At 44.8% G+C, this 26,920-nt stretch overlaps 2 protein-coding genes across 4 annotated transcripts in view; one reads left to right on the top strand and one right to left on the bottom strand.

Moving 5' to 3' along the window:
• Positions 1–11,216, top strand: part of Btbd7 (BTB domain containing 7) — an 89,146-nt gene extending 77,930 nt beyond the window's left edge. For both annotated transcript variants that reach the window (XM_048799229.1, XM_015495023.2), the window contains 3 exons: positions 2,328–2,506; positions 3,748–4,197; positions 5,804–11,216. In XM_048799229.1, the coding sequence (XP_048655186.1) occupies positions 2,328–2,506; positions 3,748–4,197; positions 5,804–6,622 (1,448 nt within the window). In that variant the 3' untranslated portion in view covers positions 6,623–11,216. The remainder of the gene's footprint in view (positions 1–2,327; positions 2,507–3,747; positions 4,198–5,803) is intronic.
• Positions 11,217–20,961: 9,745 nt separating this feature from the next.
• The window catches only part of Ubr7 (ubiquitin protein ligase E3 component n-recognin 7), a 19,641-nt gene continuing 13,682 nt past the window's right edge, over positions 20,962–26,920 (bottom strand). For both annotated transcript variants that reach the window (XM_015494952.2, XM_015494960.2), the window contains exons 10-11: positions 26,211–26,272; positions 20,962–23,171 (exon numbers count right to left, since the gene is read on the bottom strand). In XM_015494952.2, the coding sequence (XP_015350438.1) occupies positions 23,079–23,171; positions 26,211–26,272 (155 nt within the window). In that variant the 3' untranslated portion in view covers positions 20,962–23,078. The remainder of the gene's footprint in view (positions 23,172–26,210; positions 26,273–26,920) is intronic.

Below are 26,920 nucleotides of genomic sequence, written 5' to 3'. Positions count from 1 at the left end.
TAATATTCAGATATTTTCTGGGGGTCGAACCCAGGACTTTGCAAATGCTTTGCCACTGAGCTACATCCCAGCCCCAAAAAATATCTGAATATTACTTCATGTTGACTTTTAACAGTAGTCTCTAATATCAGTTTCTAAGATAAAATAAACACAAGTAATCTGGTGGTCAGAAATTTGTAGCTCTTGCCAATTGCTTTTGCAAGATGCATAGTAAAAATCAGCAGCCAGGCATGGTGGCACACGCCTATAGTCCCAATTACTTAGAGACTAAAGTGGGGAGTATGAGCCCAGGAGTTTGAGACCAAGCCTGGGCAACCTATCAGAACCCTGTGTCAAAAATTAAATAAATAAAATCCAGCAAACAATGTGCAATGGAAATAGCACCATTCATTTCTGCGTCCATATACCTGTTTCAGTTAAGAATAAATAAAAAGCATAATGGCAGAACTTCTCACTGAATACATACATTTTATTTCACAACTAGTGTTTTTCATCAATTGTTGCCTTAATAGATTTGGCTATTGTATATTTGCCTAAGGCATACATTGGATAACAGTAATAAGATAAATATTTCTTCAATTGGTTTTGTTGATTTTGAAGCTTTGGTAGTAGCACTGTTTTTCAGGCTTGAATTAATGCTATTGAATATCAGCATAATTTCATCCTAGAACTTAATCAGAAAATCCCAAAGACACCCACAAGTAAGTATTCTCAAGAAAACAAGACTTGCCTGTGGCTTAGTTAACAAGGCATGCCCCATTTTAGTGTCACCCAGTTTCTCCCATCCTTGCCCATCGCACTCAAAAGACAAGGCTGTAGCTTGTTGGAGAGGACTTACAGGCTCACAGCCTGGCTCTTTCACTTTGTGGGACTCTGGCATTCTGTGATTTCTTCCAAAACATCAATTTTCTCATCTATGAAATGAAGATAATGTTTCCTCCTAGTGTTGTGGGGATTTAATGAAGCGCCATGAATAATATGCTTAAGCATTTGCTTGGCAGAAAATTAGCATTCACCAAACCCTAGCTCCCCTTCCCCCCAAAATAACATTCAGTCAACACTGTGGTCAGTTCATATCCCAAATGTTTACAGACTTCATTGCCTCTCTCCAGCCTGTGACCACGGCATAGCTCAGGTTCCTAACTGCTGTTCCTGCCTCTTCTCTTACTTCTGTCCTTTACCCCAGGGGTCAGCACACTTTTTCTGTAAAGGACCAGATAATAGATATTTCAGACTTTTTGAACTATGCAATCTCTATTGCACCGACTAACTCCCAAATAACCACGGTGGTTCCTAAACAAATGGTAAGGCTGTGTGCCAATAAAACTTTACTTAGAAAAGCAGGTGGCGGGCGGCCAGTTTGCCTCCCCTGCTTCACATAACGTCTGCCTGCACTCACCACGTCACAGCTCTCATTCTGTCATCCCCTGCACAAGCAGCTCCCTGCTATACACAGGATAAAACTCATTCAGATCTACCCCACTCATATTTCCAGCCTCCTTTCTCAGTTCTTCCTACTTACCCGCTGACCCCAGACTCTGCCTGTGAGCCTCCTCCTTGTGTTGTGCTATTTTTCATTTGATACCATGTACATGCCTAGACTTCCTGCTCAGAAAGCTTCACGCTGCTTTCTTTACATGCCTGATTTTCCATCATCTTCAGGGCTATGCTGGGGTTCCCCCTTGTCTAAGAAGCCTTTCCCACCTGCCTTCCATCTGGGCTGGGTGCCCGTTTTTTCCAGTCTTCCAGTGTTCTTGTTTATTTTTCTCCATGAACTTTTCTGACCCTGTACTGTACTTATGGACAGAGATCACATCTTTCCTTCTGTGCACCCTAATACCAATCCTTGGTGCATAGTCAGCATTTAAACAATTGTTTGAATACAAGAACAACTTTCTTTATTTTATTTATTTATTTATTTATAATTTTTGCTTAGGATCAAACCCAGGACCTTGTACATGCAAGGCAAGCACTTTACTACTGAACTACATCCCCAACCCTAAGAATGAATATAAATTTTTAAATCATGAAATATCCAAAGATTCAGAGTACATGCAAGTAAAATCTTATTTGAGCTATAGACTAAAATAATAGAGTTCTGGAGCTGTTTGATATGACCAAGAGCCTTCTGGGCACTATGAAATTTAAAATCTTGAAAAATTTCTATTTTTCAAATATAAATCACTATGTTGCCAAGAAATTAAAATACTACCTAAAAAATTTATGAAAAGATTCTGATACCAAACATTTGCATTTTCCTTGTGCTCACTGGGCAGTCTTTCGTGTAGCTCAGGAATTTTGCCTACATGCTGTCTTTCTCCTTCTAGTTCCTCGTCTCTTCATTATGAAAGATATGGTCAGACGCCTGCAGGAACTACGGCACACTGAGCAGGTGCAGAGAGCTTATGCACTGAACTGTGGGGAGGGTGCTACCGTCAGCTATGAAATTCAGATTCGAGTACTGAGAGAGTTTGGTCTTGCAGATGCTGCTGCAGAGCTCTTGCAGGTAAGACATGGCATTGAACTGTTGAAAGGAGGGAGCCTTGATCATCAGTCAGGCAGTATATGAGACATCCCAAGGAGTGCCCCACTGCTGCTTTTTCTTCGTACGTGCCCTTTCACTGCCTCTGATGTCTTCGATAGGCTGCAGGTTTCTCCTCATGAGAGGCAGCATGGTGGAGTGGGCTGAGCACAGAGCTTGCTCTGTCCTTACTAACTGGTTAACTTGGATGAGTTACTTAACCAGTGAGCATCAGTTCCTTACCCATAAAACGGAAGATACAAGGTGCTGTGTGTCAAACAGCTGTGTATACATAACAAGCATCCAAATGGTGACTGCTACAAAGTTCCATCCCAACAGAGATGGCAAAGGAAGTAGGAAATTCTGAACCTCACTGCTTGCTCTCTGGTCACCAGATTTCAGGTTAGGCCTATTATCAGATGCCCACTGACCTTTCTCCCATAAGAAATGTTGTGCATGAAGGTTCAAATGCAAGCATGAGAATCATGGAATGAGTGCTTTTTTTTTTCAACCTAGTAGGAAACAAACTCATTTCTAGTAATTATTAAGCATAAGAACAATAGCATTGGTTTTGTAGTTAAGATAGGATTTGTGGCGTAGTCTTATCAGAGCCTTACATAAAATTTGATTTGATCTGGTCAAGTGGGGCACTTTCTTGCCACTGAATCCAAACTCCATTAACCCTGACCCTTTCAAAAGGAAAATGTGGCAGCCACCCATTTTTAGGTTCTTAATTTTTATTTTTTGCTGTGGTTTCCATCCCTAGAGTACATAGTCTGGTTTTTTGCTCTTTTCTCTTCCCTTTGCCATCCTAAATTGTCTTAATTTGATATCTTAAATTGTATAAAAATCATTGTTCTCTTGCAATGGTTTGAAGTCTTAATCCAGCTTGGTTGTGTATAATGAGCAAGGAATGGTTATTTTGAAGTTATTTCACATAGAACACATACAGATGTTGTGTCAGAGTTTCTAGGAAGCTCCTCAGTTGTATTCCTTTTCTTCCTTTGATTTAATGTTAATTTTTTTCTTAGCAAAATCATATTTCAGTTAGGTTTTATTACTTGGTTTTGCTTTATCACATATTGCTACAAGAGATGTCTGACTTGCTTGCTGGAATTTTACCTTTTACTTAATGTGGTCTTCTTAGCTTCTTAGGTATTTTACTTAACTCTCTCAGCTTGTACAATTCCATGTGTGAAATCTCCTTTTTTTTTTTTTTAATCTAGAATCCTCACAAGTTCTTTCCTGATGAACGTTTTGGGGATGAAAGTCCACTCTTGACAATGAGACAGCCTGGGAGATGTCGTGTTAACAGTACCCCTACTGCAGAAACCATGTTTACAGACCTGGACTCTTTTGTGGCCTTCCATCCACCCTTGCCCCCTCCACCCCCTCCATACCACCCCCCAGCCACCCCAATCCATACCCAACTCAAAGCAGGTTGGAAGCAAAGACCTCCCAGTCAGCACCCTTCACGTTCCTTTTCTTATCCCTGTAATCATTCGTTGTTTCACTCCAGAACAGCTCCTAAAGCTGTTCCTCCCCCAGTTTATCTGCCAGGTGTTAAAGCAGCACCACCTGACTGTACCAACCCCACAGGACTGGGGAGGCAGACAGTTGCTGCTGCTGCTGCAGCTGCTGCCGCCTCTGCTGCAGTAGCATCTGAGAAACAAATGGTAAGTCAGCACTTAAGTCACCTGCCCCAAATCAAAAGTCTCTGGGATATTAGGAGCTGTTCCCCTGGCTCCAAGAACCCACGGGACTCAGCAGTGCCCAAAAGTGTTACTGGCAGGCTGAAAGCATGCACTCGAGGGTCATGGGGAAGAAGAGAAGAATGCTAGTGTCAGCAAATGGGAAAGGACAGGAGCAGAGAGACTAGAGGTGTGTGTAGTAGGCACAAAGGCAGTGTTCTTGTCTGTAAGTCCATCTGCCAATAGCAGGAGGAGAGCAGTGACAGGTGGATCTGCATGCGTCCTAATGTTCTGTTCAAGCCCGTGTTTGAAATCTTCCTGACTTCTGTCCTATAGGATCTGTTATTCTACCAAATGCTCTGGTGGAACAAGAAGGGAAAATTACTTAGAGCTAAGTGTACCACCAGGACCAGTGTGACAAAGCCTCCCCATTCAGAAAACAGTCAGAAAGTGAGTCTCCCCAGCTCAGCCCTCAGACCCTGTCTGACTCACAGCCTCAGGAGCCAGGACAACGAGTAGAGAGACTCCACATCAGACACGGATCTTCACCTGGGTTGCACTGCAGAAGAGATTGAACTTATGTTTTATGTAACACATTTGAGAAAAACAATAGTGCTTTTTAAGTCTTCCTACTCTGTCACATGCTGTCAGCAGAATACAATAGAGAAAAGGAAAGATCTGTTATTTCAGGGAGGCTTCCTTAAAATAGAGCTCACCAGAAGTGATGGACTGGTACACACCTTGGGTCGAATTATGATCCTTCCCAACCTTCCTGTCCCTCTCTGCCTTGTTCTCCCTGCTCCCCCCAATTCCCCAAAATAAGAGATTGGTAGTATTTGATAAACCACATGCCCATTCTGTTGGTCTGGCCCTATAATTACAAAATTCTGCTATTTTGTATCTTAAATACAATTCCTCTAAAGGAATATTTTGGTTTTGTTTTTATTTTTTTTCTTTTGGTACTGGGAATTGAACCCAGGGTTGCTTAACCACTGGGGCACATCCCTAGCCTTTTTTGTTTTTTATTTTGAGACAGGGTATTGAAAAGTTGCTTAGGGCATTGCTAAGTTGCTGAAGCTAACCTCAAACTTGCAATCTCCCTGCCTCAGCCTCCCCAAGTTTCTGGGATTACAGGTGTACACCACCACACCCAGCCTCTAAAGGAAATTTGTTAGTACATTCATTGTACTCTTTATTATAATAAAAAATTGGAAATAACCTAAATGTCTGATCATAGGAGACTGGTTTATGATTTATCAGTACAATGGAATGTATTTTTAAATGATGATATCTGAGAAAAATTAATGGTAGAACTATCACTAATATATTAATTATATATGCACTAAAACTATATATGCAATAAATTTTGTGAAAATATATGCAAAGAAAAAAGGGGAGAGAAATACTTCATTATGTTAGCAATGATTATCTCTGTATGGAACATTAGGAGTTTTTTTCTGCCTTTATAATTTTCTGTATCTAAGTATGCATTATAACATTTATAATCAGGAAACCAAATCAACAAAATCAGTGAACATTGGTGGGTCTTTTTTTTTTTAAAAAAACCTTCTCTGGTTTGTCTCTGTCTCAGTGTACCCAACCTGTGCTGAATGATCTAATGCCAGATATCGCCATGGGAGTATCCACACTGTCACTCAAGGACAGGAGACTTCCAGAACTTGCTGTAGACACAGAAGTGAGCCAGCCAGTTTCTGAAGCAGGACCGGGGCCTCCCCAGCATCTCTCTTGTGTTCCACAGAGGCATACACACACTTCTCGAAAAAAACACACAGTAGAGCAAAAAACAGATGCTAGAGAAAATCAGCAGGAATACCCGGATTTCTATGACTTCTCAAATGCTGCTTGCAGACCTTCTACTCCTGCTCCTGGCAGACGCGCCCCTTCCCCTTCACAAGGTGGATATTTTGGTCCTGATTTGTACAGCCACAATAAGGCATCACCAAGTGGCTTAAAGTCAGCCTACCTACCTACTCAGACCCCTCCTAAAACCCAGGAAGAAGCCAGGAGAGAATATCCACTTTCCCCTGATGGGCATTCACACAGGCAGAAGAGTGAGTCCATACGCCTGGATGTTGTGGAGCAGCCTCCCCAGCGATCAGACTTCCCTTTGGCAGCCCCAGAAAATGCTGGCAATGGTCCAGCCCACATCAGGGGACGAACTGCAGTAGAAACCGACCTGACTTTTGGGCTGACTTCTAACAGGCCTTCTTCACAGTCTGCATGTAGCTCTGAGGCTCCAGAAGAGCGATCCAGCAGAAGGCTGGCAGACAGTGAGTCCCTGAGCCACGGAGCTCAGAGAAGCACAGAGCTAGAAAGAGAAGATTCCATAAGCAGAGGAAGGAGGTCACCCAGCAAGCCAGACTTCCTCTACAAAAAGTCTGCCCTCTGAGAGCAACCTCCAAGTCGCCTGTGCCTGAGATGTGAAACATCCATTCTACTCCGTAACCCGACAACTCACTGACCAGTTTGTCAGTGCCAGCTCAGTTCCACGTTATTTTATTTTCAGTTTTGTGTGTGTATATGTTTATTACACATGGCATGCTAGGAGGGTTATTTTGAATGCTGCATCTGTCTGTTTTATGTTGGAACAATTATGTGGAGAAGCATTTTGAACAGCAAGCAAGCTGGCACTTTTTTTCCCTCTCTTTACAAATGATGGAATTTTTTTGCACTTGTACATTTATTTTATCTGTATTGATTTTATATCAGTATGTTAAACTTTATTGCCACATTTAAAGGACTGTATTTTCATACTTTTTTGCATTTTACCTTTCATCTACCAGTTTTCATGTGCATTGTATTGCACACTAAGATGTATTTTCTTATGAAATAGTTCTGTTTATTTTTAATTATAGAAATTCCAAAGAACAGCACATCAAAATGCTCCTCTCTTTTAAACAGTTGTTTGAGTTCAGAAATCTTCCTGCTCAGTCTCTATAGATCTAATGTCATTCTTCTTTAATAAGTCTTGGGAGCTAGTCTTTATTCCCACTGTGGGAGTCCAATCAGGGTCCTGAAGTCTTTGGGTGTAGTAGAAGCAGGAAGGAGAATAGCCCATGGTGCCCAGCCCAAAGCTGTCACTTTACTCACAGTGTGGACACTGTCAGGGTCCCTGTAGACCCTGGTGGTACAGGTTAAAGTATTGCTCCCTGGATGTGGTTCTGAGAAGATCAGATTCCTTGGAATTAGAAAGCAGGGGAGAGAGGAAAGTCAGCTAAAGGGCACAGCAAAGGGATTTCAGGATTCCTGGCCCTGCAGGACTTTCTGTCTGAGCTGGGGAAGTGACTGCCTGCTGCCTTCAGTTGTCTTGCTTTCTATGGGAAACAAAGGGCTTCAGTCTTATGGATGTAATGTGGTGTTTGTAAGCATATGTTTTCTTTTAAATATTTCTCAAAGTATGTCTGAACTTTGGTGTCCTATAAAAAACTTGTATAATGCATAATGCTTTGTCACCAAAAAGAAAAAAAATTGTTAAACACTACATGTCCTACTTGAACTCCACTGGGGATGCTGGTTTAGCATTTACTGAACCACTGAGCACATGAGGTCTCTCTGATCCTCTCCCTTGGAAGGGCAATGTGTGAGCTAAGGACTGTTTTGTTTTGTTTCTTACTCTTCAATGTAAATATATTAGTATTTGAGTTTAAATCACTTCAGCATTATTCAACATTCACTTTGTATTTTTACAAACACAGCCGTAGCACTTAGAAGAAAAGAGACTTCCTGAACATTCTCTCAAAGGATATTTGGGAACCTCTTTTCTATGTATGTGTGTGTGTATGTGTGTGTGTATATATACACACACATATATATATATAATAAAACTATGAATCACTCACACTCACTATAAAACTATGCAGGGCTAGGGAGCCTTCACAAGCTACCATATAAATGAATTACATGCACTTTGAAGTGACTAGGTTTCTATTGGGTGTCAGCAACTCTAATTTCTCCTGAAACAGTAGTTTTTCTTCTGGTCTTTTCCTACTTTACCCTGTGGATATACACTCAGGAATAATTTGACATTTTTTAAATTCCTAACAATAGATAATCTCAAAGATGGGAAGTATGTCTGTATCTTCTGTGAGCTGCTGCCGCCCATTCTGCTGCCTGGCCGGTTAGCTGCTGCTGGTGCATTCAGTTGTCGACCCTGGTGATGTTGCATACTGAGCTCCCAGCCTCCAGCGGTCACATGCATCTGCTGTAAAGTCTGCTCGCAGAGCCTGTAAGGCTCCTCTTTTAAAGATAGAAAAACACAGGACTCTTACTTTTAAGTCTTATAATAGATGCTGGTGTCTTCTGAAGCCCAGTCTCAGTCTGTCTTCAGAAGCAAATATTAATTCCATCATTCTTCAGTATGTGTTTATAATACACATGTTGACATGAATTAATCTGAGAGCTTTAGATTTCTGTTCTGCATTGGACTGGACTGGACTGGTACTGCAGAGGAGAATGAGTAGACCTAATTTGAATGAGGAAGAAATCTCATCTCTGACCTATTTTGTTTCCCCAATATGTTAGAGAGACCAGGGTTATTGGTTTTTCTGAAAATTCATTAAATAGTCTTTAAATATAATTATAAAAACTAGTGGCCACTAGTCATAGTATTACTTAATTTAAGATGTTTGCTTTTAATAATTTCGCTTACCTGGATAAACTATGTATAGAGGGGAATCTTGCTTTAATCTGTGGGATTATGGACTGATATGACTTGCAGAAGATGAACAGATGTGGTTTTGTGTGCATTAGGCTAGTGTTGGTGGACTCTTAATGGATCTCGTGAAGTGTAATTAATAGAGTAGGTTGATAGCTCTGTGCCTCTGGCTTTTAAACCCATCTATTCAATCATTTCTAATGCCGAACTAAGACAAATGTAAAGTGTGAGTAATATTGCTGTTTAAAAAAAAGTATATATAATATAAAATCTAAATACATAAATTTGGCATTTTACTTGATATAGAAATTTTATGCGAACCAAATCACAAAAATACCAGGTCTCCTTTTGAGGCCCTGGACAATCTGGCCATTTGGACAATCACTGCTCCCAGTGCCCACTGTGTGTTGAGGTTAGCAAACTACCGTGTAGATGCTAGTGCAAAGGAGAAGAGTCAGATTAAAAGATGTTGTTGGTCCTTTTCTTATATAATCATCTTAGTTTTGTGATTTTGAAAAATAATTTTACAAAGTTGCCCATGGCCCCTAAAGAGAAAAATAGCAGCATGAAGAACAAAAACCATTGGAACATGGTTTCTCTACTACACAGACCACACCCATTCTCATGCCCCATCAGCTGGGCACATGTCCCTAGACCTGAGCTAGCTTGGCATTTCAATAACCCGTTAGACTTTAAGGATTTTTAGTGAGTTCTTTTTACTTTTGTCTGCCCCCCACTCACCCCCCACTTTAGTATTGGGGATTGAACCCAAGGGCGCTTAACCACTGAGCCACATCCCCAGCCCTTTTATTTTTTATTTTGAGACAGGTTCTTGCTAAGTTGTTTTGGGCCTCTCTAAGTTGCTAAAGTTGGCCTTGAACTTGCAATCCTCCTGCCTCAGCCTCCCAGGTCACAGGGATTATAAGGCGTGCGCCACTGTACCCAGCTAGTGAGTTCTCTTATTTATTTTTTTGTAGAACTACCTATGAAACTTGACCTAGTCTTGTTTTGGCTTTCTCACAATCTCTGGGTTTTTTGTTGTTGTTGTTGTTTGTTTGTTTGTTTGACTCATTGTTCAACTTCTAGCAATGGGCACAATCCTTGTACATTTGAATGAAGCTCATGCTGCAGAATGTAATGGAGAAACAGCAAACGCAGCAAAGCCCTGGGGCTTGGTGTTGACCTCTGGTGACATTCTCTGTAGTTGAAAGGTCAGCATTCCCCAGTCACTACCCAGCAAGATTTATATTTTCATAATGGTGAATTTGCCTTTTAGGGAAAAATGAAACACTTGTAAAATTGTCGTCTTGCAATCCTAAGGATTTGTGTTTTTATCCTAGGACTGAATTAAAAGGGAAATGCCTCTTTGACTTTTGCTTCTCTGCAGTCACTATTAAAGCCGCAGTGATGGGTGCTCTTCCCGGGTCTGCAGTGGTTCGCTTTGTCTACTAAGTGATTCACTTCCAAACCTCATTACAGGTATTCTTACTAAAGCGTTGCCATGCACACCACTAGAAGGTGTCTTGCTGTTCTCTCCATGAACACCTTGTATGAACCGTGCTTCATGGAGTGTTGTCTTTGTGCCTATCAGTTGCAATAGCTGTTGTCATTATCTGGCAGTCTTTTGGTTTTTTTCCCTCTAGAGAATCCTCTGACTATGTTTCAGTCTTTCATATTCTGAATATTATAATGCTGTGGCCATTTCTACAGAAAGGTTACTTGCAAGTGCGTGTCTTGACAATAACCTCTTGTGTTTGTGTGTTTACGGGGGTTCTAAGATCCCATAAGCGCTGGAAGCTTCCTCGGGTGTACCTGCACGTGACTGTGTCTGGGTCACCTGGGCGGAACCCTGCTCTGAGATGGGGTGGTTGAATGCTGAAGTTCCTGGGCTCCACTTGCTGTGCATGTACCACATCTGTACTTGGGGACGGGAGACCTTCTACGCCACTGCATTTCTCGTGGTTGTGCTGTTACTGGTATAAAGTCAAGTGCCTTCAATGCTCAAGGCTCAGAAATTTTTCTTAAACTGATTTCATGTCCTATGCAAGTGTTTTCTACAACCTGCATAACCAGTACTTTGTAAAACTTGTTTACGCTTCAACTGTACATAGTGTTTTTTAAAGAAATATATAGTATTTTTATTTAGGTACCTCCAAACTTGAATTCGTCTGTGTGAAACATTGTAAAACGATACATTTCTCTTTTGAGTACCATTGCAGTTGTACAGAGGTTTTCACTGGTTCTATTTTTCTACTGTTACTGATAAAGCATGTAACACTGACTTTATCCTACATATAGTTGGCATTTCAAATAAATGGCTTGTATAGAACCTGCTGCGTTGGATACAGTCTGTTTTAGCGGTGGGGCAGACATACATGCGTTACAGACAGGGTGGTTCCCCTCAAGGGTGGAATTGGGAGGGATTCTACAATGATCTTCTGTTTCTGGGATTTCAGCCGTGCAGAGACATTTGTTATTTTTATGGTTTTCTTGGAAATCTCACATTTTATTCTGAATCATCAAGTTCATTGTTATTATTTCACTGGGACATTTGTGAGGATTTCATGAACAGAAAGTTACTTGGGCAGGGGTCTCCAGAGGAAGTTTAACTTTAGCCTTCAACCATGTGCCCTGGGCATCTGGAACATGTGGTGGTCAGTCAGTAGTGAGACAAGACAGATCTGCTGTGCGGGGGCCTCCTAGCATGGAGACTTGGCTGAGATACTAAGCCACCTTTCTCTTTTAAACTCAGGCTCCTTAATATTTTTCAATTGAAATGGGAAATGGAGTTATGATCTGAAGTCTAGGGTTCTGGAAAAAAATGTAAACTGGAAAAGATTTCTAATTTCCATTTTTAAAAGTTGCTATAAACTAGCTCATTTTAAAATGTTTTAATGGTTTTATTGACAAGCACTACCCAAGCATTTCCACCCTTCATGCCTTGCTAGGCAGTTCTCTATATTTTGTTCCATTGTAGGGTTAACTGGAGTAGCATGGTAAAATCAGGTTTGTGTGGATGAGTTTCTTAGAAACCTGAAAAAGGACTGGGGATGTGGCTCAGTGTCAGAGTGCTTGCTGGGTTCAATGCCTAGCATCAAAAAAATAATAAAAAGTGAATTAACCTTCATTTCTGTACTTAGGATTATCCTGAGAAACAGGGATAATGGCGCTTCCCCACCCACCTGGGCCTCGCCTGTCCTCAGGACACAAGGAGATCCTTCTTGAGACCACAGTTCCCATGGTCAGGAGTGTATAGCAGCAGGCGAAACAGACAGGAGACTTTTTCAACTGGCTGGAAATGACTTTTGTCCTAAAAACAACCAACACAGCACAGGGTGGTATCACGGCTGAAGGAAAGAGTAGCTTGAAGTGGCCCAGGAATGGATGGACGGAGGGAGAAAGGCTACAGCCAGAGCCAAGCACTGATGTTCTTTTTCTTTAAACCTTTGATGAAGTAGGTATTGAAAGGGAAGTGACCACAACACTCGGAGCAACCAAGAGATCTTTATTGCAGCAGTGCAACAGAGGAGAAGAGAGAGAGAGTGCAAGAGAGAGACAGAAAGCAAGAGAGAGAGCAAGAGAGAGAGGGGCCCGGTAGGAGGGAGTTTTATAGCCCAAATCTAATGAGGTCTCTGGGTCTGCAAGCTGCCTTGTTGGCACAAGGGGGGTTACGTGTTCGGCCTTGAGCAGGGGGTTGAGTGTTCAGCCTTGAGCGGGGGCTTGGGCGTTTGGGCTTGAAGCAAATAGTTGATAAAGAACCAGACAGAGGGTTTGAGAGGCCAGGTCATCCTGCAGCTAACTTTGTTTGGCATGACCTGCAGACAGCTTACTCAGCCTGTCCTGCACCTAACAGGTATCATTACCATTAATACTCCATGAATCAAGTACTCTTGTGCCATTTTACAAAATAGAAAAACCAAAGCTCCAAAGCTCCCCACATACCATGTGAGACCGAGACAGAACTGAACAAGACAGTCACCATCCCACCCTTAGCATTTCAGGGTTTCTGGGAAGAAGAGACTTGGGAGAATTATGGAGAGAAGGCTGGGGTTTGACAGGCCCAGGGGCAGGCCGACTTTGGATGTGGCCATTCAGACCCAGACGAGCAGCAGCCAGGGTGGGGTGGGGGCTGGAGGGCTGAGCCCAGATAGACTTCAGGGCCCAGCTGGACTACGTGGTGGACCGGCTGAGGGGGTTTGGGGTTGGCCCTGATGCACCATGGCAGCTACGACAGGATTTTCAGCAGGGCATCGTCAATCAGATTTGCTTCTTCTAAGTGACTGGCCAAATTGAAGAGAAGCAGGAGTGGATTCAGGAAGCCCAGGAGCCAACCAGGGTGAAGCTGCAAATAGCCAACAAAGAGGGCCAACTTGGACCAGGCAGGGTGCCATGCCTCATGGCATGGTGACTGGGGAAGGGTGGAGGAGGCCATCTAGGGGAAGATGAACTGAACGTGAACTGCATCCACTTGGCAGCGATTGCTAGGTATCTGGCTATGGAATGGCAATTGGGTGTGAGCTGACGCCCAGAGGAGGGGGGCCACATACATGGGTGACAAGTAACCTTGGGAGTCCATACTGTGAGGACAGGGCTGTTGAAAGGAGGGCTTGGATGAACTTGGAAGAACTCCACCCTTCCCAGGTCCGCTAGAGGGAGGTGTGGCCCAGGCAGCCTGATGGCAGAAAGAACCAGCAGTGGTGGCCGGAAGGCAAGCAGGGACTATAAGCAAAAGGGACATGAGTGCATACATATGCTCCTGTGTGTGGATAAGAGGAAAGGGAGATATGACAATAAGTGTGTGTGTGTGTGTGTGTGTGTGTGTGTGAATAATCTTGCATTTTGGGCTGGGGACACTTTCAACTGTACTTTTTGTACTGGTTCAATTTTTTTGTGCTGAGGATGGAACCCAGGGTCAGGCTTGCTGAGCACATGCTGTACTACTGAACTAAACCCCCAGCCCCTGGTTTAGTTTTCAAATGATGTCTGTGTATTACCTTTACAAGTTAAATGTCAGAGACAAAGGATCAATTCCTCTCCTTCCCAGAAGTGAACTGTGGCTTCTGCTCAGAGGTTTGAAAGACCAGGCCCTGAAAGGCTTTGGTCAGCTCCACAGGCACAGGGAATGGGATGCTGAGAGTGGAGTGGTGGCGGGCTGGGCAGAGAAGCTGTGAGGCAGGCAGAGACTGGAATAGGAGGAAGAGCAGATGGCCTGTGTAGACCAGCAGCTTAGAGTGGAGAGGAGGAACCTTTGACAGCAGTCATGGGAAGCTGGGTGGTATCATTAGGCCCCACCCCACACCTGCTGGTCCCCACAGGCCTGTCGTGGAGGACTACCACACACTAGGGCTTTCCCTACCAGAAGACTCCTGAGGTCAGCTCAGCCTCATCTGCTCTCAGGGACTCTCTTTAGTTCCCACCTGAAGCCACTTTGTGAGTTGAGAAATCATTCAGCAACAGCTTCCAGTTTGTTTTAGAAGCCTCTGGAGGACATTTGTCAAGTCCAGTCATAGTTTCCAAAATCTACCATCCCCTACCCACAAAAGCAAAGAATTGAGATGGTTGGTCCTTTGTAGGGTTTGGGCCCCTCCCTGTCTTTTTTTCTTATAATATACTTTTAGTTGTAGATGGACACAATATCTTTATTTCATTTTTATGTGGTGCTGAGGATTGAACCCAGTGCCTCACACGTACGAGGCAGGTGCTCCACCTCTGAGCCCCAGCCCCAGCCCCACTGTCCATTTCTATCACGCTGCCCAGATGGCCAGTAACATGCAGGGCCAGTGGTCACTCTTGCAGGCCCTGTTAAAGCCCCCAAGGTCCTCCCAGCACCTTCCCTCCTGGTCTCGCTTCTTTGTGTTGCTGGGTTCACGGGGTGTGCAGGAAGGATGGGAATGAGCTGCATGTTCTGCCCTCCCTGTCAAGTCTAGCCTTGCTCCAAAGAGGGCTTTATATATGACACTGATGATGTCATTGGGCTTTTTCATGGGGCTCAACTCTCTTGCCTTCAGCTCTTGGACCCCCTAACAGGGGCCTTTGTCAGAACCTCTTGCCCATGGACTCCTGTTTGTGTACCAGTTCCTCAAATGCCAGCCCCATGCCTTCCCGCTGCCTGAGGAGTAAGGGATCTGTCCTTTTGTGAGGCCTGGCTGGTGGTCTGAGCCCCATCTTGGAAAGCTTCAGATCTGGGGCCATCGTGACATCTCTAAGGGGAAGCTACATCCACAAAGTCCGGTGTCCAAGTGTGCCTGCGACCACTGCTGGACTGTGGCAGGGCCTGGCAAGACACAACAGAGGCCAGGAAACTTCTAGGAGGAAGGACCTATCGGGAGAGGACCATCAGGGCGCCCAGAGGGTGCTGCCTTTACTACTAGGGGCCACAGCACTGGGGCAAGGATCCCAACCCTCAGCTCTCTCAGACCTAAGATGGAGATGACATAGTTCTCTCGCTGGGCGCTGATTCCGGACTTCATGTCTTGGTCACCCTGAGCTACAGGTCTTATTCCAGTTCTCGGGAAGAAGGGCCTCACAGGGCTGCTGTAGGCTCTGTGGCACCTGTTGACATTTGTGCTTTCCTCCTGGCATCCCTCATCTTCAACCCAGGCACCCACAGAGAGCCTCCCCTTCTGGAATCTTCTACTGGATACACCATAAATGCCTCCCCACCCTCCATGACTGAGCTAAAAGCAAATGTTCTTCCCCTTCCTCTGTGTTCTGGCAGATGTACCCAAATTGCTGACGGTGGCTTGGGTAGTCCAGGTGACCCTGAGAGGACTGAGTGGCCCATGTCACCGCCCCTGGGTTGACTGGGGCTGAGGGCTCTGCTGCGTGCTGTCGGCTGACTCCTCGCCACTGCTCCTGCCCTGCCTGGCCTCCCTGCTCCAGCTCAGTGCTCCCTAACTCAAAGGAGGTAAGCTTCAGGCACAGACTGCCCCCAACTTTTGGGCCTCAGACCAATGTAATGTCGCCTACATCTCCTGCCTGCTTCTGCTCACCCCACCTCTGTCCACCCTCTGACAGCTGTCACTCTTAGGAATCTCACTAGGCCACATGGGTCTCAAACCAGCTCCTAGACCAACACCCTCCCCTGTCCCTCCCTCCCCATCCCCCCACACACTGCTGCCCACAGCTGTCTAAGCATCCCGTTGTCCCCATCCCCACTCCCCACCTCTGCTCACCACACACACCTAGCTCTGGCCAAGGTCACCAGCTAATGACCTTCATGTTGTTGAACTCAGTGGACATAGTTCGCAGACCCCCGCCCACCCTCGTTTTCCTCCCCCAGGCCCCCTGCCTCTCCATGCTGCACCCGCCCTGGCTCCTGTGTTAGATCAGGAAGGAGCCAAGACGAGGCACAGATTGTGAGCTCAGGCCAGAACCAGGTGCCCAAAGATGGCGTAGCTCTGGGAGTGGGCAGCAGGTGTGTCCTGGAGTCCTGGCGCTCGGGATCAGGAGTCCACTAACTTCAGGGAAAGCCACCTTCTCCACAGTCAGCTTTTTCAGAAATAAAATGGCGGAGGATCTTTCTGCCTTACATTTTGTCTCATTTCTAAGTTGGTTTAGAATTTATTTAATCTCAACAGACCCTTTTCCTGGCACTCGACTTGGGCCCTGACTCCATGACGCCTGTGGCCCTGCAGCACCAGACCCCGGGTCCCCTCCTCTCCCTCAGGAGCTCCTAGATCTCTTTCTTCCTTGTTGGTGTTGCTTCCCTGGCATCTACCTGAGCCCTTTTCTCCTCCCTTTTCATGTCCCCAAGGCCCATTGACCATGGGTGCTGCTAATACCTCCACCCAACCCCTGCTGTCAGGTGCCCAGCAAGTGTCCCACCAGCCCAGCGCAACCTGGCTCCTCGTCCACCTGTCCTGCACCACAGCAGAGCCGAGGCTCCTCCCAGGGCTCTTCCAGTCACGTGCTGTCTGTGCCAGGGAGGCAGAGGTTGCTGTGCCCAGTTTCCTGCCAAGACTCCTGAGTAGCTGCACACTGGTTACCACAGACTTTGGCGGGTTCTTTGTCCCTGTCTTAGACACTATGTCCTCCAGGCGGTCAGCAGCCCCCAGTGAGTTGCGTGGGGCCTCTGGCATGACCTCCAGTCCCCCAGGTGCCCCGCTTGGCCTCTGTCTTCCTCTTGAACTGTCCTTACAGGCCTTCGCCTTCCTTGAGACTGAGATGTGGTTATAGGACCCATGATCCCACGGGAGAGGACACACGCAGGAGGCCAGGTGAAGGTGACCGGGTGTGATCTAAGTCTTGTCCAGCTCTGAGTCACCAAACCTCAGACACTGACAGAAACTGCACCCCCTACCCAGGACAGGCAGGGATGGTAAAGGGACACTGTTGCTCGAGGTGCCCATACATTCATTTTGAAATACTTATGGTGTGTGCCTCCTGCACCGTGGAGAACATGGGACAATCAGAGCCACTCCTGCTTGCAGGCTGCTTGGTGCAGAGTGTTGGCGTTTTCAAAATTCTTCCACCCTGATTATCCACCCACTCAGCAGCCTCTACAAAAACCCCTCACCAAACAGACTGCATCTCAGAGACCCGGGCTCTGCCTCCACCTTGCTTAGTTACCTTGAGCTCGTCTCTGCTCTCGGGGCCTCAGTTTCCTCACCTGTCAAATGATGATAACACTAAACGGGCACCCACTCTGGGCCAGGCACTAATCCCCACCATGACCAGGGATGGCAGAAACATTATTGTTCCTCAGGAAACTGAGGCACAGAGACCAGCAGAGCCAGTGAGAATGGGAGCAGGTCTACCCAGCCTCTACACTGCACCCTATCCTTGTCAGAGTTGAGGTGAGGGCCAGGGAGTCAGTGGTCCTACCACGTAGAAAGGACTTCCACTCACTCTGTCTCCCCGCTCAGCTGCCAGCCCTGCCCTTGCTGGTGGAAGATCGCAGCAGAGCCTGGGCCTGCGCTGTGAGCACCAGGATCTGCCGGGAGCCTGGGGCTTCCACTTGCCAATGGGCCGTGACCTTGGGGTGAGATGGCCCCTTCCCTTCTTCTCCCCCATCTGAGTGCACATGTATCACCAGCCACCACCTCATCTTGCTTCCACCTGCCTCACGGCCACTGTCCCCTCGTCCTCTGTTCTGTGTGATACTCCTGAGGTGCAAAGGTAAGCGTGACCTTCTCCTTCTAGGTCACCTTCCACACCCAGAGTCACTCAGGGGGAAGATGTGCTGGTCATGCCTCTGGGAAGGTTTAGAAAAGCCTATGATGCTGGAAGAGTCCAATTCTGTCCTTGAATTAATTTACCAAAATGAACTCCCTCTTTCCCCAGGGCAGCGATGGTACCCTGTGACCTAGGTGAAAGGTGTCAGTCTCCTCCTAAGGCTGCCAGGTGCCCACCTCCAGGAAGTCAGACTGGTGGAGGAGAGCTAGCGCCTGGGGTCAGGTGCACTGCTTTTCACCAGGTGACACTGACTAGCTAGGGCACCCCAGCCTTGCTGAGCCTCAATGTCCACACTTGCAAAGTAAGGCTGGACGGTCATCTTCCTAGGGTCATTTGTGAGCATCCGTGAGGTAATGCAGGAGCTCCCAGCCACGGGTGCTTGGCAAGCTGTGGGTACATGAGAGAGCGCTCCTGTCAGTGTACTTGACAAGCCGTGGGGCACCTGTCACATCACGGGCTGGCAGTGGCAGTGGCACTGCCAGCTTTATGAGTGGGGAAGCCTGGCTTTACAGTCCCAAGCAAATGAACCCTCCAATGTGTCATCCCCAACTGGGCGAAGTGCTGCTCCACAGTGGAATAGGGACCTGAGCATCAGCCACCTCTGTGTCAGTCATCTCCATTTTGAGTTAAGTGGTCACCGAGGGCAGGAAAGCCTCAATCTGCAGCATTTGACCTTCAAAGAGACCAAGGAGGGAAGCCAGGAAATGGAATCAGTGATTTGTGACTCTGGCTTTTGTGAAGAAACCTTGTGGAGGTGACGCCATCATTCCGCAGTGGGTCCTGTTGCCCGTTTGCTCTGCTCTGTCCCAAGTCTGCTCACTGGGGTGACGTTTCCCTGAGGTGGGTCCTGTGATGGTCACTCCAACACTGTGTACCTCAGCTGGCCTCTGACACTGGGAACCAACTGGTTGCACTTGGGGCAAAAAAGGCCATAAGAATATGTAGCGCCCAGGCCACTGTGATCCCAGCCTCAGGGTGCCCAGGACTCTCCCCACCCAGGGGGCCTCTCTTATTCCATAAACAGTATTTGCTGTGGAAAGAGACCAGATAAATGGGTTGGTTGTAGACCTTTTCAGTTTGGCTCATGTACTGCTGGTCAGCTGGGTTTAGGAGCCCTGAGGCCTAAGGCAACATCCTAGGGAGCTCAGGATGCTGGTCTGGGAGGGAGGGAAACAGTAGCGAGAGTAGGAGAAGCCCAGGTGGGGCCTCAAGTGGACAGTCAGGCACGCAGCCACCCGGGGGCTAACGAGCCCTGTGAACAGCATCTCTCACCAAAGCAGAAGCACTTAGAGAAGGCCGGAGCCAAGAAGTGGCTGGAAAGCTTCTGGCCTTTGTCCTAGGAAACATCAAGGATTGGGAGAATTGGATGAGTGCTCTATGAGATATGAGAATGGTGTCTACAGAGTCCAAAAGCAGAAGCTAGGAACTGTACTAGTATTCCTTACTAGCACACAAGCTTCAGGTGAGGTTTGACCCAGCACTCAATGCCCATATCACTAGACCTGTTTCTTTCTCTTCACCTTCCAGGATGTTGATTCCTTGAGATTGGTTTCTCTAGTGATCACACATGCCTGTGGCTGGAAGAGGGACATGGTTAGTGTCCCTCAATCACATAAAGTAGAGGGCCAGAGGGCTAGCCAAAACTTGAGGCACTGTCAATAAGGGCATGGAGGCATGGAATTTGTGTCCAAGCCTAGGGTAGGGCTCCTGGAAGCCTCATCTTGCAGAGGAGGACTCTGGTTTCCAGGGATGAGGCTGGAGAAAAACCTGTGATCTCTTCCAACCTGGGGACCATATCCATGGAAGTACGGAGCACCCCATTATCTCAAGCCCATTTCTAGTCACAGAATTCCTAGGTTGGGAGGGGCAGGAGTGAGGTACCATTAGGGATCAGTGCTGGAGGTCCCCCCCAGACCACTAGATGACCTCCATGGCAGGGAGGCAGCCTCCCTGGCTTCCAGATCTGCTGGTGTGGTTTCCATCCTTCCCAGGTGACACCACTCTTCAGTGGGGGAATGGATCAGGCTACCTCTGGTCCCAGAGTCACTGGACTTACTCCTTCAGTTTTTTTCTGCTCTACTAGGGTTCTTTAAGGGAGCAAGGGCTGGGTTCTCTAGCATGGATGATTATATAATCCAAGAACTGAGCAGCGTCAGGGCTGCAGAGAACACTCCTCTCACCTCAGTTTAACTTGCCATGGGTGACAACCACACTTGCAGAACTTGTAAGGAAGCAAGAGTCGGGGGAGGCCAAAGATGGGCTTTCTTTTCTTTCTTATTTTTTAGTTATAGATGGACACAATATATTTCATTTTTATGTGGTGCTGAGGATTGAACCCAGTGTCTCACGCATGCTAGGCAAACACTCTACCTCTGAGCCACAACCTCAGCCCAATGCGCTTTCTTTTCTTTTCTTTTCTTGCCCTGAACTCTGGAGCTCTGATGATCCTCCAGCCTCAGCCTCCCAAGTACTGGGTCTACAGGGGTGTGCAGCCGCACCCAACCATATTTACTTGTGAAATAATGGCAACCATGTAGGTGACTTCACCTCTTCCACAGGCTGTGAACCCCTGGCTCTCATTCTGCCACAGCAGGGCCTGCACACACTGCCCTCCGCCAGAACCCAGCCCACTGCTTTGCTCTGTTGTTCTAGACCCTTCCCAGCAGGTGCTGGAAAGCCAAAGGGTGAACGATCTCTCTACAGAGCTCAAATCAGATCCATTGCTATAGAATAGCACTAAAGTGATAAGCAACCTCACCTTCTGAACCGGCCCCTTGCTTTGAGAGCAGGAGCCCAGGACAGGAAGACTGCTGGAATGTAACCACACTTATTTTCTTATAACCTGCAGAGAGAGGCTTGTAGATTTAAACATGACTAAAAACATTCTGAAAAGCAACTATTTTGAATTGGTTTTATTTAAATTTTACAGAAACCTGATTGAAGTTAAGTATGTAATCATAAGTCCAATAACAATTTCTACAAAAATGCACATACAAGGCCAGAATTCCTTAAAAGCAACTAATACCATATTTTTTGTTTTGCATAAAACATGCATTAATATCAACTGCCACATGTTGGCCAAAATCAGTCTCTACAATTAGAGACGGTCCAATACAGTCAATAAGAAAACTAGTTGTGAACAGGTAAAAAAAGAGGTTCTCTGGTTAATAAAAGAAGGAGCAGTACCTTTCATAAAACAAGCCCTTCAGCACTGGGTGGTTTGTACTATTGTGCTGCACAGTGACACATCACCTCTGAGACTCAGTCCTGAACTGTCATAGGAATAAGGAGCTTCTGGTGGTTAAGTCAGACATTCAGGAAGATATAAACTTTCAGAATATGATACTTAGTGCAATTTTGCAGAAGGGGTTCAAAACATCCTCAGACTTGAAACACTTGTCTGCAGACACCTTGAGTTTTTACTGAGCCCTCCTCAAAAGGCCACTCAGGGCAAACGTCTGCTGTCATAGAACCTTCGGCTCCACACACTGGTCTTCATGAGGATCTGTAGTTAGGAGGCTCAATGCCAAAGAACATGAGTTGTACCATTTCTCTGAGACCTTCATGTCTGTGGGCCTCGTTCACATTTCCAGGGATTGGTGGTTACTCCTGCATAAAACCACTGGGCACAAAGGGAATACTAACACACAAGTGTGGCCCCAAAGTCTAAGACACCTGCTAAGATACCTCAAAGTGTGTCATCTATTGTCAGGAAAAACTGTTCCTCCGGAGGGGGCAACTGAGGGCTCTATATTTATCAAAAGGTGTTTTCCGTATGGACTGAGGGCTATAAAGAAAGTTCTTACCAACTGAAAGGCCTTTCCCTCAAACACAGGGTTTTATACAACATTCTAAAGGAACTTCAAAAGAAGATCCCACAGTCAAGGGAAAGTGGCTGTTGATGTTATGCTTCAATACACAAACTCAGCACTCGTGTAGCCTAGGGCATTTTTGGAGTCTTCCACAGTCTGTCTCTTCCAAAACAGGGCAGTCACCACCCTGCTCACTGCAAGTCAGCCAATATCTTGTCTTCAGCACAGATTCAAGGGGAAAAATAACTTATTAGAGTTCTAATAATATTTTAATAACAGAACAATATCAAAATAGGTCCATTTTAATATATGCTTATGAATATCCCTGATAATATAAGGAAATCCAGAGGACTTTGTAAACCACCAAGATTTCACAGGGGTGATACCCGGTCATTTTCTAGGCAGCAAAAAGGGACCAGTGTACTGGTGACTTTCCCCATGAAGCCCTGTGAGCACTACAGCACTGAAATTCTAATATTTAAGTGCCAGTAGAATTGTGAAGGAAAATTTCACTTTATTAGTAAAATTAGTAACAAAGGTTTGCTTCCTCAACCCTGCCCTCACTTCATCTCCCTGCCTGAGACAGACATCCAAGCCAAAAGTTACCATCAGTCCTGGCAGCTCTGGAGGCTGGGCCCAGAGTAAACAAGTCCCAAGATCTTTTCGAGCCATGACCCAACCTCAGAAAACAGGGAGGTGGGGGAAAAGGCAGACCACACTTGAGGAAGCTTTGACCCAAGGCACCACGATCATGGGGTGAGGGACCTAGAGAGGTTCTGCTGACAGCAAGAGAACCTTCCATGCTGCCTGCAGAGGAGGTCCCAGAAGGCAACAACTCTGCAGCCAAGTGCACACAACTCAGGAGTGAAAGAACAAATCATTTAAAAACAAACCAATTGCTTCCTCAAAACCAAATCAAACTTCTTAAAACTTATAAGCAGAAAACCCTGGGTATCCTGGGGCAAGAGAGCTGAAGTCTGTGGAATGAGCTGTATTTAGCTAAGTCATAAAGAAGGCTGCTGCCTGTGAAGTCAGCATAACCCTTGTGGCTACCGTAGTCAAGGAGGAAGGGAGCCTGAGGCGCAGGAGGCCTCTCCACAGAGGAGGATGGAAAGGGGACCAAGTATGAAGTAGGCCTCATTTATTCCTGGAGCAGTAAGTGGCATTTTCATTGGCCTGAATGAGAAAGCTCTGACTCCACTCTAGCTGCAATAATACTGCATTCCTTCCACTCTTCTTCTCTTTTTTGACTGAAATTCTTCAAAGAACTGCTGAATGTCCTCTCTCTTAACAACCTGTTAATGAAAAGTGAGGATTAAGAAAGAGGATTAAGAAATCACAGAACAGCAATAAAAGGTTATAACATTCACAAACAAGTGAAACATTGATAAGAATCACAAGCCAGGTACAGTGGTGCATGTCTATAATCCCAGCAACTCAGGAGATTGAAGCAGAATGATCACAAGTTGGAGGCCAGCCTCAGCAACTTGGAAAGAGCCCCTCTCAAAATAAAAAATAAAAGGGCTAGGGATGTAGCTAAGCGGTAAAGTTCCCCTGGGTTCAATCCCCAGTACCAAAAGAAGAAAATTGCAGATACTCCTTGATTCATGATGGGGTTACATATGCATAAACCCATTGTAAGTTGAAAGTATCCTAAGATAAAAATGCAATTAATACATTAATGCTAAGTTGAGCCACTGTAAATCAGGATCTCTACATTGAATGTGTAATTAGCTATACCAGCTACATTCTGTAGAAGAGTTCAACAAGGCCCCCCAGGCTGAGCTACTCAGGTCACACAGGGCACACACCAGAAGGGTTCAAAGTTTAGCTTCCACCACCTGCCTCAGCTTCCCTGTATAAGATGAGAAAGAAACAGCACCTACCTAAGAAGGTCATCTGAAGGTCAAATAAACTATGATGCCTATAAAACCGGCCCAGCAGATAGTAAGTGCTATCAGAGATTAGCTATAAAGAAGTGGCAGAGCCAGCATCCAAACTAGGACCACAGCATACTCTCACCACCAAAGCTGTCCTTTAGAAATGACCTTCAGGGGCTAGGGTTGTGGCTCAGTGGCAGAGCGCTTGCCTAGCATGTGTGAGGCACTGGGCTTGATTCTCAGCACCACATACAAATAAATGAACAAAATAAAGGTTCATCAACATCTAAAAATTAAAAAGAAAAAAGAAAAAAGAAATATCCTTCAGCTCTGCAAATCACCCACAGAAAACAAAACTTGAGATCTGTGCTTTCTTTTTACCAATAGTGGAGAATATTTTAACAAAGAAAAAAACAAAACCCACACACACCAAAAAAACACTTTTCCCTATCAAGAATCTCAAATTAAAGATGTTTTGCTATATAAACAGAAAAATTATTGGGGTTTAAAAAAAGTTCAACAAACTAGAAGCACTACTTTTTGTAAATCCATTTTATGCAATAAAAATAAAAACTTTATCTCCTTAGTAGGAGATTTAGAGCATTATATAAAGATGCTTATAAAAGAAGCACTAAATAAATAAAAAAGCAAACTGGGACAACCCAGAGGTTCCTGCTCATCCCAAGAGGGAGTCTAGGCCAGATGATATGATGGAAAGCTGTCTAGGGATCCCCATGAGACAAGTTTGTTCATTTATTTTTAATTACATTATTAGTGGGAAAGAAGGATGGTGAGGCAGGAAGAGCAAAGAAAAAAAGAAAATGTGAACAAAAGCAAACAACAGGGGAAAGAGAAAGAAGAAGCAGGAGGGGTGTCAATCATACAAAATGTAAACCTTCTTCTGTTCCCAGGGACAAGTTTGGCTGATCTGACTGAATGGAAATGCTGGCTTACAACTTTCTTGGGGTAGAATACTTATTAGTCCTTTAAATGAAAGACCTTTGTCAGTACTTGGCTACACACCAGTACTTGATACACCAGATTCATAAGCACAAAAAGAAAACTGCTGACCCCTAAGAAATTGAGGGTTTAGAAAGCCAAACAGCCTGAGGTAAGTATAGCTCAAGGCTCTAATGGACTGAGCTAAATGGCTTGGGAAACTATATTTAAAAATGCTAGTAATAAATATAATACTTGGAAGTTTCAAAATGAAGGAACTGTGGGTCATAAACATTAAACAGCGGAAAGAAGTAGCTCCGGTCTGCATACCATGGCAGGAGACCACAAAGCATCCCATTAGAGGGTGCAGTGTTTGGATTCTAGATGTCCTAAAATGGTCACAGCCAACAGAGTAGAAATGCTAACAAAGAAATACTGGGGTCTAACAGTAAATCATTTTACTGCTTTGTCTCAGAAAATCTGTAGTTCTAAGTGTTAAGTTTTACAGTCAGATACAAACATTAAATAAAACTCCACCATCATCAGAGAACATCTAGATCATACTAACATCATTTCCTGTGGTTGAAGACAACCATAGCAGTAAAGTAATGACAACCTGAGACTTTCCCCATTCTTTGGTAAAGATATAGTTAGTAATGTCGAGAAATAATTGAAAAATCACATTTTTCTGTCTTCTAAAGTCATCACATCAGATTTAAAAAACTGAATAAAATGTTTTCAAATGTGAATGGGCAAAGATCACGTATCTCATTGTGATTCAGATCTGATAAAGTGCAGAGGTTACACAAGTGAGGTAGAGCCTCCACTGGAGTCATGAACAGTCTTAGTTATAGCAGGAAAGAAGCTGAAGTCACAACAACCAGAGGAGAGACTATGCAATAGAGAAAACATAGAGTCCAAGAACTGTTCAGAAGTAAGCAACATTCATCAGACCCATGTCCCTGGCTACAGCAGAGCCACAGCTTAACTGTAGAGAAGGACAACCTTCCAGAGAAAATTTAAATTTTGTTTTGCATTTGTCTGTGGAAGATAGGTGTCCGTCAGAAATGTATGAATAGTAGAGGACTGTAAAGTATTTGTAAGAAATTTTCTTCTCCAGTGGTAGAGTTCTACTCTAAACTATGGGTCTAGTTTTACTTTTTTGTGCTCAATCATTTTTCCCTCCCACGGACATGCGCTTCAGATAGGATCAGCAGTCAGTATCCCCTGATTCCTCCAGTGGCCTTCTCCTCTGCTACTGCTACTTTCTCCAGACTCTGTGGGAAGGTTCCTGCCTCTCATTCCTTCAGCCATTAGGGGTTGGTAAGGACTCCAACAGGTCCCTTGGTATCTTGTTGCCCTTTACTGATTCCCCTTAAAGTCTGCCAACATCCCATAGTTTCTGCATTAAATTTTCAAGTACTCCATTTTTACTCCTCATTTTTTATCATAAAAAGGAAATAAATAGTGTAAAATATACACAATTATGATTAAAATTCCTTAAACTCAACATACCGTGCCTTCATCAGCAAATCTCTTCAGGTAATCTTTCAGTTCGGTCTTCAAGTCATTGTATTCTAAACCAAAACCACAAAAACATTTGAAATTTAGATAATTAGAAATTAGATAATTAAAAATTTATTTCCTTTTTAGCTGACCTCTTTTTTTTTTTTTAACCTTTATTTTATTTATTTATTTATTTATTTTTTATGTGGTGCTGAGGATCAAACCCAGTGCCTCAGATGTGCTAGGCAGGCACTCTACTGCTGAGCTATAACCCCAGCCCAAACTACTTATTTTAAAAGAAAACATTTATTTGTCACTGATGGTTGAGTATGTTAATAGTTTAAACCAAACTTTGAAATCTGCATATAAACTTACTCTGAATTTCATTCTCAATATCATCATTCTTTTTTTTTTTTTTTAAGAGAGAAAGAGAGAGAGAGAGAGAGAATTTTTTAATATTTATTTTTTAGATTTCGGCGGACATAACATCTTTTTGTATGTGGTGCTGAGGATCGAACCCAGCGCCGCATGCATGCCAGGCGAGCACGCTACTGCTTGAGACACATCCGCAGCCCTCAATATCATCATTCTGATATCTGGGATACTTTAACAACTACCACCAAACTCAAAAAAACCCATAAACAAAAACAAGAATAAAATAAATATCCACACTACCATAAAGGTCAGTTAAGATTTTTTTTGGGGGGGGGGGGCGGGGG

The sequence above is a fragment of the Marmota marmota genome, unplaced genomic scaffold (assembly GCF_001458135.2).
Source record: "Marmota marmota marmota unplaced genomic scaffold, marMar, whole genome shotgun sequence".
NCBI lineage: Eukaryota > Metazoa > Chordata > Mammalia > Rodentia > Sciuridae > Marmota > Marmota marmota.
The sequence above is the reverse complement of the archived record's forward strand: the minus strand, read 5'-3'. Positions and strand labels throughout refer to the sequence as shown.